At 43.7% G+C, this 14515-nt stretch overlaps 1 protein-coding gene across 1 annotated transcript; it reads left to right on the top strand.

The window, feature by feature from the left end:
• LOC101485667 (casein kinase I) lies at window positions 1-14491 on the top strand. The gene is made up of 11 exons (XM_004563065.5): window positions 1-213; window positions 2717-2807; window positions 3080-3190; window positions 3391-3539; window positions 4306-4534; window positions 10048-10218; window positions 10398-10546; window positions 10659-10854; window positions 10985-11124; window positions 12067-12134; window positions 12233-14491. The coding sequence occupies exons 2-10, from the start codon at window positions 2732-2734 to the stop codon at window positions 12097-12099; spliced, it is 1254 nt and encodes a 417-aa protein (XP_004563122.1). The 5' UTR covers window positions 1-213; window positions 2717-2731; the 3' UTR covers window positions 12100-12134; window positions 12233-14491.
• Window positions 14492-14515: the final 24 nt, after the last annotated feature.

Genomic DNA, 14515 nt, shown 5'->3' with positions numbered 1-14515 from the left:
GGGGAGACAGACTCGAGCGGAGAACGGCCGTCGTACTGCCGGAGCATCTCAGGGACTATTAACAGGGAGTGCAGTCGACGACTGAGCTAAGAGCTGGGGGTATGAGAGCCACCAGAATCCGCTTCCATCCTCCACTACCCGGGCTCTTGTCCGACTGACAACCATCGGATCAGAACCTTCACCAACCCAGCTCTCGGACGAACCTAATATCGGGTGAGTGCTGGGTCAGGGAACCGGAGAAACCAAGGGGGAAAAGGGGCCAGATTCGGCCGAATCAGACGCTCCTATTCACGGCTTCCAAGAGAGGGGGAGGGGGCGCGTAGTAGGGATCTGCACAGGCTTGTCCAGTGACATACATGGGTGCGGTTATAATATAAAATGTGACGAAGTATAATATTAAATATTATTAGCTTTCTTTATTTTATTTTTTACAGTATTAACGGGGCTACGCGTATCACGGTTCCGTTTACGTATTTATCCTAGCTTACTCTTAGCAGCTAACTCTTAACTAACGTAGCAGCCTAGCGCTGATGTTTTTCACTAACGTTACTCGAAACGTCCTCAAATTATACAGAAACACTCAATAAACACTCAGTAAATACTCAGTAAATCTTAGCAATTTAAAAAAAACGTAACTGAAACTACGGCAGATTTGTTGCTCTTGCCTATTCGCCACTGGCTTGCTACTTGTCAAATTGCAAACAGGAAAGAGAAATGTAGCGTTGCCGTTATAAAAAAAACAACAACAACATACATTTTTGTTGCAACTTTAGGCGATATTAACACACGCATTCAGCGTGGAGTCTGTAACACGCGAGTTGTTTGTGTAGTAGTGACAGCTGTCCGTGTGCGAGAGGCATAACGTTAGCTCTGTTCTTCGTGTGATTGTGAAATCTTTTGGCTCTGTTACAGTACTTGTTTTGTTTGTTTTAAAAGAGCGATAATCATTTCCAAGTATAGCACTTTTTTAAACATCCATCTAAACGATTACATGTACGGAAAACGCACGATAATTTAACTTCAGATTGAGGTCATTTTAGTGATATATTGTCTGTGTGTGTGATTTTTCAACCACAGTGTACAACATCCTCAGGACATCCTGTCTCAGCAGTCACCACTAAGACTCCCCCCAACCAGCAGATGTGTACTGTACCATCTTAACCAATCCACTCTCGTGTAGACGATTACTACCGTAATAGCACATGGTGTTTTTTCCAGTGCAGTGTGACAGGCTAATTCCACTTGCTTCACTTCACACAAGGCACCTTTGAAACCTCAAATCACAGACTCTTCACGTTACTGCAATAACTGCATTTGCTGTACTAAAGTCTGTCTTAGTCTTTTAGTAGCTCATGAGAAAATATCTCAAATAATATGGGTAGAGTCTTATATTTAGCGTCTTGTGCCACTGTTCCTATATGAAGTAATTAACCATTGGCACTTTCGTTGTACCCTTTAGATGTAACCTTGTGTTAGTGTTCCTCCCTAAATCGGGAGACCTGGCTGCAGCACATGAGACATGAACTCTCACTCTTTAATGACCCAGATCCATCTGCCTCTATCACATCTCCTAGCAGGCTGTCCTCATCAGGTAGAGTTCATCAGGATATGTACGGCCTTTGTGATGCAGTTGCTGCTGATGAAAAGCAAGGTTCAGTTGATCCATGATGGTGATTCCTGGGTGTTTTTTAGAGCTTGTGTCTGCGTTCCAGCAAAACTAATATGTGGAGTCATTTAAAGTTGGGATTTTATAAAGGTTCTTGAGTTGGCAGATGCAACACAGGGATTGGTGAAGAAGATGCAGGGCGTTCTGTGCTTTGCAAACGTTCGGTTGGAAAGTTGAGGGTTGAAACTCGAAAGCGACAGCATTTTATAAACGAGCGTCAGTGTAATAGGATGTTTTGTTGCAGTAGTGTTAAAGGGTGGCGACAGTAGAAATGTCCATGCTGATAAAGTCTGTGCAGCGCTTTGTGGAGTTCATCACACAGAATTGTGTGAGGGCCTTGACATAGATAAAGCCAGTCAGTGGCTGGCTGCTCATGCCTTCACTCGCTTGGCAGTGCCAGCGCAGAACGGCAGAGAGCTTAGTCTTGCTTTTGCAATGGCTGCACAATGTGGCGTGGTGGAGCGAGCACTAAATAAGTGATGATCCTGCTCCGACATCACGTGCAAATCAGCTCGACACACACACACACACAAAACCCCCCCCCAAAAAAGCTGTTTCATTTCCTCGTGTGTGCCAAGTCCGTTGATTCTGGTTCACTCCACTTCCAAGTGGAAACTGGCATTTGTGCATGGCCTCTCTCTCTCTCTCTCTCTCTTTTTTTTTTTTTTTTCTTTTTTTTTTTTTCCTGTTTTTCTTTCTCCTCCCTTCCATGTTTTTGCTGATCTCACTGCAGCCGCCTCTCTCTCACCCCTAGCTGCCCTACAAATCTGATCTTGTATTTCTGGGCACCAGACAGCTGTTTGCTGATCAAGTGGCCCTGTTTGGGCCACATTCTGTCTCAAAAACATGTGAACACTTGAGTGCTGAGGGATCGGTACACATCATGTGAGCAGTTGACTGACCCTTGAGGATAAATTCCCTCTTTCTGCCTTTAGGGGAAAGTTCAGGAAATGGTCATGGTTATAGCTGAAGTGGTGAAAGAGGAGCGATGATGCTCAGTTTGTATGTTTGTTGCTTTATTTTAATATCTGTGTTTTCCCACTGTGACAGTGACAAGTTGGAAGCATGGAGCTGAGAGTTGGGAACAAGTACCGGCTCGGGCGAAAGATAGGGAGTGGTTCTTTTGGAGACATTTACCTCGGTAAGTTGAAGCATCCACTTTCTTTTTTCTTTTTTTTTTCTTCAGTTCTTAAACGCTTTACCCAGCTTTCTGCCCGGTGAGGTTCTTTCCACATTAGTGTGTGGAGAGCCTCTCTTTTCAAACTGTGCCATTCCTTTTTTTTCTTTTTTTTTCCTCCTTTATCCGGGGACTGAACTCAGATTTTCCTTTATGCTCATTCGTCTTTGGTCCTCGTACATGCAAAGGTGCAATTGTCTTGACTGCTGTGGGTATTTCTGCACGTGTCTCTTCAGGTGCCAACATCGCCACTGGTGAGGAGGTAGCCATCAAGCTGGAATGTGTGAAGACCAAACACCCACAGCTGCACATTGAAAGCAAGTTCTACAAGATGATGCAAGGAGGAGGTAAGAAATTAGAGCTTGGACATGCTTGTCAAGATTTTTCAACACATTCCTTCTTGAATTTATTGGCCAAGACGGCATAGGAGATGCAAATCCTATGAAATCTGCTAAATGTGTAAAGTGAAGATGACGATAAATGTCCAACCAGCAGTGTGTGCGCCACGATTCGGGGGCTTTGTTCTGATTTGATGTGTCTTCACTAGTGGGCATTCCATCTATAAAGTGGTGTGGCGCAGAGGGAGACTACAATGTGATGGTGATGGAGCTGCTCGGCCCTAGTCTGGAGGACCTCTTCAATTTTTGCTCCCGCAAATTCAGCCTAAAGACTGTCCTGCTTTTGGCTGACCAGATGGTATGCTACGAACCTTTCAGTTAAAGTCAGGGATAATTTTGTGATATGTGTGTTTTGTAATATTGGCCTTTTTGTAGACTGTGCTGGCCTAGATGTTAGATTTTATTGGTGGCTCTCTCTCAAGCACAACTGATCTCACCTTTTGTTCCAGCTGAAGCTTCTCTTTATACATCCTCTGGCACATTTTGCCTTGTTTTCATATCAATGGAATGAGAAAGCCAAGATGTATTGAGGGCACTAAGGGTATGGCTGGCTTTTTAGATGGGATGAGAACACATTTTGTCTACATAGCTTTCATTGCTGGTTGCAGGGATTTTAAAAAAACAAAAAACAAACTCCACAGGAAGTGGTGACGCTCAGTCTGTTGTGGAGATCATTTACACCAGTAGCTTCAGTTAATAGATATTAATTGCATATGCTGGGCAGGAAGTCATAAAGTGTAAAGGACAGCCGGAAGGTGATATGCAGTCTCACGCTGGTTGTTATGACACATTCATAACAACCACAAATTGTGAAATTTTTGGATTCCAGAACTTTTTGTTTTTGCATATTTATATAGTGTTTTGATAGTATATACTCAGAAAAGAAATGGTCATGTGACAATAACTGTTTTTCTGAGTCGGGGAAACTCCACAGGGGCAGTGCTGAACTCATGGGATGTAAAATATAAGATGACTTGTCATGTCCCATTGTAACCTTTGTTTTTACCTAGAGGCTTTTTGTGCTGCTAACATTGTTTCACCACTCTCCCACCTTTCCTCTCCAGATAAGTCGCATTGAGTACATCCATTCCAAGAACTTCATCCATCGAGATGTAAAGCCTGACAACTTCCTGATGGGACTCGGCAAGAAAGGCAACTTGGTGTACATCATTGACTTTGGGCTGGCCAAGAAGTACCGTGATGCCCGCACACACCAGCACATTCCTTACCGGGAGAACAAGAACCTGACGGGCACAGCGCGCTATGCCTCCATCAACACACATCTTGGGATCGGTAAGACTTGGAGGAGACACGTGAGCCTAATTTGCCTGCATTTTAATGAAGGCTTTGGTGTGTTGGATATGAAACCATGGTGTTAAATTTTGCAGAGTACTGCTGTTATTGAGTTATTTAGACATAATCTGAAGCATTTATCTTACAGCTCTGTATTGTGATTAATGTTTCTTACTGATATAGTAGAGAGAGCTTCCCTTAAGCAGAAAGAACTGTATTAAGGTGCCATGTTAGTTCAAGTTCAGAGATTTTCTGATGCACCAGATCTTTCCTTTTAAAATAATCAGTTATATGATTTAAACTGATACAGTCTCTCTGTAATGTTGTTCTTATGCTCGCTGTGGCCCCACAGTGTTTGTGGTCGTGCACCTCTCGAGTACTTAGTGCGCATGCGCCAACCAGCGTGCAGCCTGTTACAGTCGCTCCTGCTTTTCTCTTAGTTTAGCTTTTTTTTTCTACGTATTCTTTTTTTTCCTGACTTGTATTTTCCTCCGTTTTCTATCTCTTACTCAATCATGTGGATTGAGAGAGTTTTTGTTCTTCTGGTGGCCGTGGAACTGTTACTTTTATCAAGGAACGGGACCGCGGCACATCTCCTACACGCACGGACTGTTTACTCCAGAGATCAGCTGATCGCCCTGATGCCGGCCGGTTCGCTGGCCAGGCCCGCAGAAGTACCAGCTGAAATTTGGAGGAAAACACATCGGGGATGCAGAGGTCAAGGACAGAAGAGAAGAAAAAAGGTGACTGTGAGACAGCGGAGGCTCGAAGCGAGGAGGAGGTTTAAACCGTGTCTGCCGTCTATCGTGATGGGTAATGTGCGATCGTTGGCAATTAAAATCGACGAGCTCTCAGCACTGGTACGGAGTCAGAGGGAATACCGAGAGTGTAGCCTGATGTGTTTCACCGAATCATGGATGCACCAGGACATTCCCGATGAGAATGCTTCCGTGGAAGGCTTCCACACTGTTCGGGCGGACAGGGACAGCATCGCTAGCGGTAAGCGGAAAGGAGGTGGGCTTGCTGTTTTAGTTAACAACCGGTGGTGTAACCCTGCCAACATAACAATCAAAGAAAGGATTTGTTGCCCGGACACTGAACTGTGTGCTGTTGGACTCAGGCCGTATTATTTACCCAGGGAATTCTCTCACGTCATCTTGGTGGCTGTTTATGTACCCCCCTCTGCTAACCCCACAGCTGCATGTGACACTATCCACTCTGCCATAGCTCGGCTACAGACTCAGCACCCGAGTGCCTTTATTGTGATCTCGGGTGACTTCAACCATGTATCACTGGACAATACACTACCAACATTCAAACAATATGTGGACTGTCCCACCAGGGGAGAGAAAACTTTAGACTTACTGTATGCTAACGTCAAGGATGCATACAGCTCCTCCTCCCTCCCCCCACTTGGTAGGTCAGATCATAACCTGATTCACCTCACCCCCCGCTATGTGCCAATTGTGAGGAGGGAACCTGTGACCACCAGGACTGTCAGGAGGTGGTCAGAGGAGGCCTTAGCAGAACTACAGGGCTGTTTCGAGGTGACCGACTGGGAAACACTCTGTGAGCCTCATGCCGAGGACATCAATGGGCTTACTGAGTGTATCACAGACTACATAACTTTCTGCACCGACTCCATTGTTCCAGCTCAGACTGTTCATTGTTACCCAAATAACAAGCTGTGGGTGACTAAGGACATCAAAGCCCTCCTCAACAACAAGAAGAGGGCTTTCAGAGGGGGCAACAAAGAGGAGGTGAGGAAGATCCAGGTGTTACTAAAGGACAAGATCAGAGAGGCTAAGGACAATTACAGGAGGAAGCTGGAGTGGAAACTCCAGCAGAACAGCAAGAGAGAGGTGTGGAGGGGCATGAAGACCATCACTGGATTCAGGCCAACCAACAGCAGGGGAGCTGAGGGAGGTGAGAATAGAGCCAATGAGTTGAATCTGTTTTTCAATAGATTCGACACCACAGTGTCTGCTCCTACCCCCACAACCTCACCTGTAGTCAGCCTGGAATCCAGAGCCACACCACTGTGCCAGCCTCTCTCTTCACATGTTGCCTCCTGTGAGATTCCTGACACCCCTCCCCCACCCATCACCTTCACTCAATACCAGGTTGAGATGCAAATGAGGAGACTTCACTCAGGCAAGTCTGCTGGACCAGACGGAGTGAGTCCCCTTGTCCTCAAGACCTGTGCCCCCCAGCTGTGTGGAGTCTTTCATAAACTGTTTATGCTGAGTCTGAGTCTGCAGAGGGTCCCGGTGATGTGGAAGACATCATGCCTCGTCCCTGTACCAAAGACGCCACGTCCCAGTGGCCCCCAGGATTACAGGCCCGTGGCACTGACCTCCCACATCATGAAGACCCTGGAAAGGCTCATCCTGGACCAGCTGCGACCCATAGTAAGACCACACCTGGATCCCCTTCAGTTCGCTTATCAGCCTCGTCTCGGAACTGAGGACGCCATCATCTACCTGCTCAATCGTGTCTACACCCATCTGGACCAGCCGGCGAGCACTGTGAGGGTCATGTTTTTTGACTTTTCCAGTGCTTTCAACACCATCAGGCCGACCCTCCTGGGTGATAAGTTAGCAGCGATGCAGGTGGATGCTTCTCTGGTGTCCTGGATTGTTGATTACCTGACAGGAAGACCACAATATGTACGTCTCCCACAGTGTGTGTCTGACAAGGTGATCAGCAACACAGGGGCACCACAGGGGACTGTCCTCTCCCCCTTCCTCTTCACCCTCTACACCACAGACTTCAGCCACTGCACAGAGACCTGCCATCTTCAGAAGTTTTCTGATGACTCTGCGGTGGTTGGATGCATCAGCAGGGATGATGAGACAGACTACCGGGCTGTGGTCGACTCCTTTGTCACGTGGTGTGAGCAGAATCATCTGCAGCTCAACGTGGCAAAGACCAAGGAACTGATCGTGGACTTCAGGAAGACCAGGAAACACTTGACCCCTGTTTCAATTCAGGGGGTCAGTGTTGACATTGTGGAGGACTATAAATACCTTGGAGTACACATTGACAATAAACTGGACTGGGCTAAAAACACCACAGCACTTTACAGGAAGGGCCAGAGTCGTCTCTATTTTTTGAGGCGACTGAGGTCCTTCAACATCTGCCAGAAAATGCTGAGGATTTTCTATGAGTCTGTTGTGGCCAGTGCGATCCTCTATGCTGTTGCATGCTGGGGGAGCAGGCTGAGGGTCGCAGATGCCAACAGACTTAATAAACTGATCCGTAAGGCCAGCAATGTTGTGGGGATGGAGCTGGACTCCCTCAAGGTGGTGTCGGAGAGGCGGATGCTGTCCAAGATAAAGACAATGTTGGATAACACCTCCCACCCACTCCATGACATGCTGGTCAGTCACAGGAGCACGTTCAGTGAGAGACTGAGATTACCGAAAAGCACCACTGAACGACACAGGAAATCATTCCTGCCTGTGGCCATCTCCCTGTACAACGCATCCACTTAACACACTGTTTGTTGCTACAACTACACATGTTTCTTTTCCAACTATTTATTTATGAGTGACTTATGTATGTATGTATGTATGTATGTATGTATATATATGTATATATTGTACTATTCTTAGTTAGTGTATTGTCCGTCTTGTCTTAATGTTGGTTTAAAATGGAGCACTGTAACAAAAAATAATTTCCCCCAGGGATCAATAAAGTATTCTGATTCTGATTTTGTAACCTAGCATGTTGCACTGCAGCCGCTGTAGTATGATCATGTTGATTTTCACTACTATTTTAATGATACTCAAGTACAGAAGCTCAGAGATGCATAGATACACAGGAGCTGTGCAATAGTTTGAAAACTTGAGACTTTGGACAGTGTTCATTGTAAAAAGTTTTCAACAAAGTCCTTGTTTGCAGTTTAACAACTTCTCCCTTATGCTACGGGGCGATCGTGGCTCAAGAGTTGGGAGTTCACCTTGTAATCGGAAGGTTGCCGGTTCGAGCCCCGGCTTGGACAGTCTCGGTCGTTGTGTCCTTGGGCAAGACACTTCACCCGTTGCCTACTGGTGGTGGTCAGAGGGCCCGGTGGCGCCAGTGTCCGGCAGCCTCGCCTCTGTCAGTGCGCCCCAGGGGGGCTGTGGCTACAATGTAGCTTGCCATCACCAGTGTGTGTGAATGGGTGGATGACTGGATGTGCAAAGCGCTTTGGGTCCTTGGGGACTAGTAAAGCGCTATATAAATACAGGCCATTTTTATGCTATCCAGCTATCTGGTGCTATCGTCTGAGTGGCGATACCTATTGTTCAACAGCTTCCTGTACCCTAATGGAGGGCAAATAGAAATAATTGTGTGATCATGACCAATGGAGACGATATACCTTAAAACGGGTTTATCCTTGTAAATATATTCATCTGCGTACACTTTTTGGTCAGACAGAAGGGAGAGAGGTTCTCACCCATGTGAGATGTGCGGCCATGCACCACTCCAAGATCCTAACTGCGTGCCATTTAAAGCAGATGATGTATGCGACTACCGAATGTTGATTGGTTGACAAGTGGGCAGGAGTATAGTGGGGTGCGACAGTGGAGTTGATCAGGAACGGGAAAATGGCGCAAAAAAAAAAAAGTAAAAAATCTTTAAGAGTCCTCTGTCCACACTTTAGTATTTTTTTTTTTTTCTTCATCTGTTTCACTTCAGCTCATTCTATGCTCTTCTCCGTGGCCGGCTAACGAACCAACAACAACATGAGCGTGTGTGTGTGTGTGTGTGTGTGTGTGTGTGTGTGTGTGTGTGTGTGTGTGTGTGTGTGTCCTCCATCTGACCACAGAGCTCACAGCAGGCAGGTGGGCAGGCTCCACAGTGGAGCTGACAGCAAGTGCACTCTCTCTGTCATAAGGTTTACATTTCATTGAACTGGTGTGACTGTGTTAATGAAGATGTGGTCTCAGTAGCCTTAGACTTGTGACTCAAAGAAATCTCATCAGCTCCACAGCAGATGTAGAGATTTCATCTAAACATTACTTTAAATGTGATTCTTTAGAGCCACTCTATGGCACTCATCTCTTTTTAAACCCTCTAGCACATACCTGGATTTGTGGAATACTTGGAATCTTACAAATTACTATGATCTTTTCCCTTTTACCAAATCGTAACATGATTGAGTTAAAGCACCCAAAAAAAATTTATGTTGTTTGAAGTTCTTCCTTGTGCTTAATATTTCTTCTGTGTAGAAATTTACTGACTCTAGCTCTGTTTTCTGTTTAGTGAAAAGTCCCTCTTATTCAGCCATTTAATTTTGGATGTGCCTCTTCGCTGCGGCATCGTTTTATCATCACTGTATCTGATATATATACAGGCTGTAAAGAAGGAAGAGTTATCTGGGACTGTGGGGATAGGGGGGAAGGGTTCCCGTTGCTTTGTAATTTCATTCTGATGCTCTTTAAACAAATTTACAGGCCTTTTTGTAATGATTGTTATGATGACTAATGATCTTTCTCCCTCTCTCTCATGCGTTCTGTCTACAGAGCAGTCCAGACGTGATGACCTGGAGTCTCTTGGCTACGTCCTCATGTACTTCAACCTGGGGTCACTCCCGTGGCAGGGCCTCAAGGCTGCCACAAAGAGACAGAAATATGAACGGATCAGCGAGAAGAAAATGTCCACACCCATTGAAGTTCTTTGCAAAGGATACCCATGTAAGTGAGGCTCACAGGGCGCCTCTGCGTACTACACATACCTCTGAAATTATTTTAAGATGTTGTATTGTATTTTCTCAGTATGAAATTGAATGCTAACAATTATCTAATCACACAAAGTTTACCGCTACAGTGAACTTTCTGTTCTACTCTCATTATTTTTATTTACCCTCTTACAGCTGAGTTCTCCACATACCTGAACTTTTGCCGCTCACTCCGTTTTGATGACAAACCAGACTACTCCTACCTTCGACAGCTCTTCAGGAATCTGTTCCACCGACAGGGCTTCTCTTACGATTATGTCTTTGACTGGAACATGCTCAAATTTGTAAGTTTATATCTACAGTTTCTAACTTGAACTTTGATTTGTATTTTCACCACATTATAATACGGCTACCTGTCAGTAGTTAGGCTTGAATGTGGCTTATCTCATCTAAAAGGGTGCCAGTCGGACAGCTGAGGATGGGGATAGGGAGAGGAGGACTGCGGATGAGAGAGATGAGCGGATCGGAGGAGTCCCTAGGGGGTCTGCATCACGAGGCCTCCCTCCAGGTCCAAATCCTGGAGCTCCCAACAGAGTCAGGAACGGCCCTGAGCAAGCCATTTCTAACCCTGCCTCTCGGGTCCAGCAGTCTGGTGAGTTTTCAGCCAACTGCTGCATTACAAGAAAAAAAGAGGAAACAGAATAAGACGGACACCGGAGTATTTTTCTTTTTTCTTGAATATTTTTATCTAATCTAGGCGTTTTTTTTTTATTGTGTTTTAGGTAACACGTCACCACGTGCAATTTCTCGTGCAGAGCGAGAGAGGAAGGTGAGCATGCGGCTCCACCGTGGTGCTCCTGCCAACGTATCATCCTCTGACCTCACAGCCCGCCACGACCAATCGAGAATTTCTACGTCACAGGTGAGAAAAGGCCCTGGGGTTGATCAGGTAACCCACAAGGCTGGTGATGATAATAATTTGTTTTGCTTGTTTTTTTACCTCTACATTTTTATTCTTGAGCCCTACTAAAGTAGCTTTGTTTGATTCTTATACTGGGACTTTTTGCAACATCTGTGTTCATCCACAGTCTGTAATTAGCCATTTTAGTTCCGTTCGGTTAAAGATTTCTTCTTTTAGGCTTAGCTCTGGCATCATAAACCTCTAAGAGTAGATAGCAGAGTGTTTAAAGTAGTCTGAAGCTTGAGCTTTTGACTCAGGCCTGATTATTTAAATAATATATATAATGCCACTTTGTACAGCATTGATTCGTCTAAACTGGAGTCGCCAAACTTCGACATTGAGAGAGACATTTTAGCCCCTCCTACTTAACAGAAGAAAAAACGGCATACAAGGGTGACAGAAGGTTAGACTTTGGGGGTAGGACAGGCAGATAGATGACTGATGTAATTGGGAGAGGATAAATTAATACATGGTATGTAGGGCTGCAACGATTCGCCCATATATGTTTTTGTAACTGCAATACACTACAGGACGCTATGGTGTAGTATCGCCTATACTGTCTGCCAAGACTGCACTCAATACTAACGAAGAAGAACAGCAAGGACAGAACGAGATTTTAAAAAAATACGAAAGCATTAACATTGTAATTAGCTTGCAAAGTTATCAGTGTTGTTTGAACTGTATCTAATGGGGTTAGGACATGATTCAGTGTGGGATAATTTTGTCGTGTGTGTGTGTGTGTGTGTGTGTGTGTGTGTGTGTGTGTGTGTGTGTGTGTGTGTGTGTGTGTGTGTGTGTGTGTGTGTGTGTGTGTGTGTGTGTGTGTGTGTGTGTGTGAGAGAGAAAGAGAAAGAGAGCTGTAATTGCTGACTCTTTATCTTGAATCTGTACTGTCCTCTGCAGGTCAGCGTGCCATTTGAGCACATGGGAAAATAGAATTTTCCAGCTCTGCATGCAAGTAAAACTGACAGGTGAGGTGTAGCGTGGTTTTTGTTTTGTTTAGTTTTTTTAAATATTTGCTATTTATCTGTAAATTTCTTCTTTAATGACAATACATCTCTTGTTTCAGGGCTTCAAGGTATAGTTGTTGCTACAGTTTATTTTCCTTCATTCTTACTTTGTTCTAAGAAAAGATGATTGCAAATGGACACATGGGTCTTTGGAAAAGGACTGTAACTCTTTCAGGATCCAGGAAAATACACGAAGGTATCCAGCAATTTTTTTTATTTTATTTTTTTTTACTTTTTTTTTTTTCTGCTTCTTCCTTCCTTCTCCATGAACTTTCTTTACTGAACCCTGGATTATCACTACCACAATACAAATGACAAAGCTGCACCTTGACAGTTGCTCATACCTGCCCTCCTCTTCCTCAAAACATTCCCTCAGCATTCTGAAAAATGTGAAGAACTGTTGGCATCAAAGGAGCAGAAGGGTATCCGGGACATGCATGTGTTTAATCAAAGGTTGATTATAAGCTGACATTATTTCCCCCCCAAAAAATGTATTTTTCAATTTAGACACAGCAAAAACATCTTTTGATTTTCATAATGACATTGGAGTACTCTCCTGTTCTTAAAGGGGGCCTCTTATGCTCGTTTCCTGCTCCATATTTGAATTCTTTGAGCCTACTAATAGAAGTAGCTTTGCATGATTCACAGTTTATAATAATCCATGTTTGTCTTACACTGGGTCTTGCAGCCTCTTTGTTCATCTCTTCCCTGAACGGCTTCCCCCTCTAAGTCAACTTTTCTGTTTCTGCCAAACATAACAACTTTATTAGGATATGCCCTCTCTATGACATCACAAAGAGCCAAGACTAGAGAGAAACTGTCTGAAATTGGGCATTCAGAGCAGTCTGAAGCCAAAACATTTAGCTCATGGATTACTTATACAGGGAAACTACATACAGACTATGGAAGAAAATGAAGCATAATAGGTCCCCTTTACTGTTTGTTTTTAATAACCTCTTAAATAAATATAAATAAATGGAGACATGTAGGTCAGGTGATAGAAGGCAAAATGAAGAGTAACTTTGAAAAAGGAATAGTAAGTGATGTTTTTAGCTGCTGTAATGTTTCTGGTGAAGTAGCATTTGGTGATTGCTTGTCCTTCATCCCTTTTGTGATTACTTGCTGCCCCTCAAAACGTAGCCATGGAAGTCTTCGCCACCCCTTACTTGCCTGTTTTGAATCTTTTTTTCTTTTAAAAATGTTAGTGGAAATGGTAAAGAATGACGGTAGATGACAAAAAAAATTAAAAAAAATAAAGACAGAACTCTGAAGTCTTGAGGGAAGCTCCTCAGGAAATTTTCAGCAAACTGATTATATTCGACCAGAGACCACAGCTGCCTACTTTGGCTAACAAAAAGTGGCTGCAATTTTTATGATAGTTCTTAACATGACCTTTTTTTATTCTTTTATTATTGAAGGTAATAGGGGGTACGGGGCAGGCTCCTTCAACATTTGGGATCACATTTCAGGGTGCGGTCTGGGAGGGGGGGCATCCAGTAATATACTATAACTATACTTTTTTTTTTTTTTTTTTTTTTTTTTCCCACACCCAAGTTTGTTTACTCCACTGTAAATATTTTTTTATTTCAATGTAAAGCCAAATGTGGTAATTTTTGTTTTAAAGTGTAAAGTAGAAAAATGGAAACTAACAACAGAAATAGGCATTTGAAGTTTGGGTATTTAAAATGCTAAATTGTGGGATGGATTACTGTTGCTGTGCCAGCTGGGTCATCCAACATTTTGTGTATGTGTGAAAGGAAGCGTGATACAGTGAATCCCTGCAAAGAATAATAAATTCCCTTTGTCTTAGTTTGTATGCAGTTTTTTTTAAATAACTGTATTTATGTTAAACTGTCACTCATCATCCTGTAATTTATTGGACGTACCTTCTATGTTTTTTGAATGCCTTTGTTTCTCAGTTGTTCAAAGCCTGTCCACCTTCATCGTTATTCAATACTTAGGGCTTTCAGTATCCTGCAAAAATAAAATGCCAATAGTGTGATGTCACCTTTTGGATTTTTTTTTTTTTTTTAACTTCCAGAAACCTTGACAATGTCATTAAGAAGAAAGCTTAACTGATGCAATTTGCAGGGATTTGTAAATAGCAGTGTACTGTGTGTAATTACCTTTGTACAGGCCACCATGACCCAGTGGCATTGTAACTGTTGGGTTGGGGATGGTATGGAGAATGAGCCTATTTGGGGGGATTTCACTTTATGTATTGTGTACTGATATCATGTACAGTTCTTAAACACTCTTTATTTACAGTATTTGTGTATATTTTATGAAGTAATAAAAATTAATAACGTTGCTCACAATTTCTGACTTTTCATCATTTTGTT

The sequence above is a fragment of the Maylandia zebra genome, linkage group LG4 (assembly GCF_041146795.1).
Source record: "Maylandia zebra isolate NMK-2024a linkage group LG4, Mzebra_GT3a, whole genome shotgun sequence".
Lineage (NCBI taxonomy): Eukaryota > Metazoa > Chordata > Actinopteri > Cichliformes > Cichlidae > Maylandia > Maylandia zebra.
Note: the sequence above shows the minus strand (reverse complement) of the source record. Positions and strands in the feature narration are given on the sequence as shown.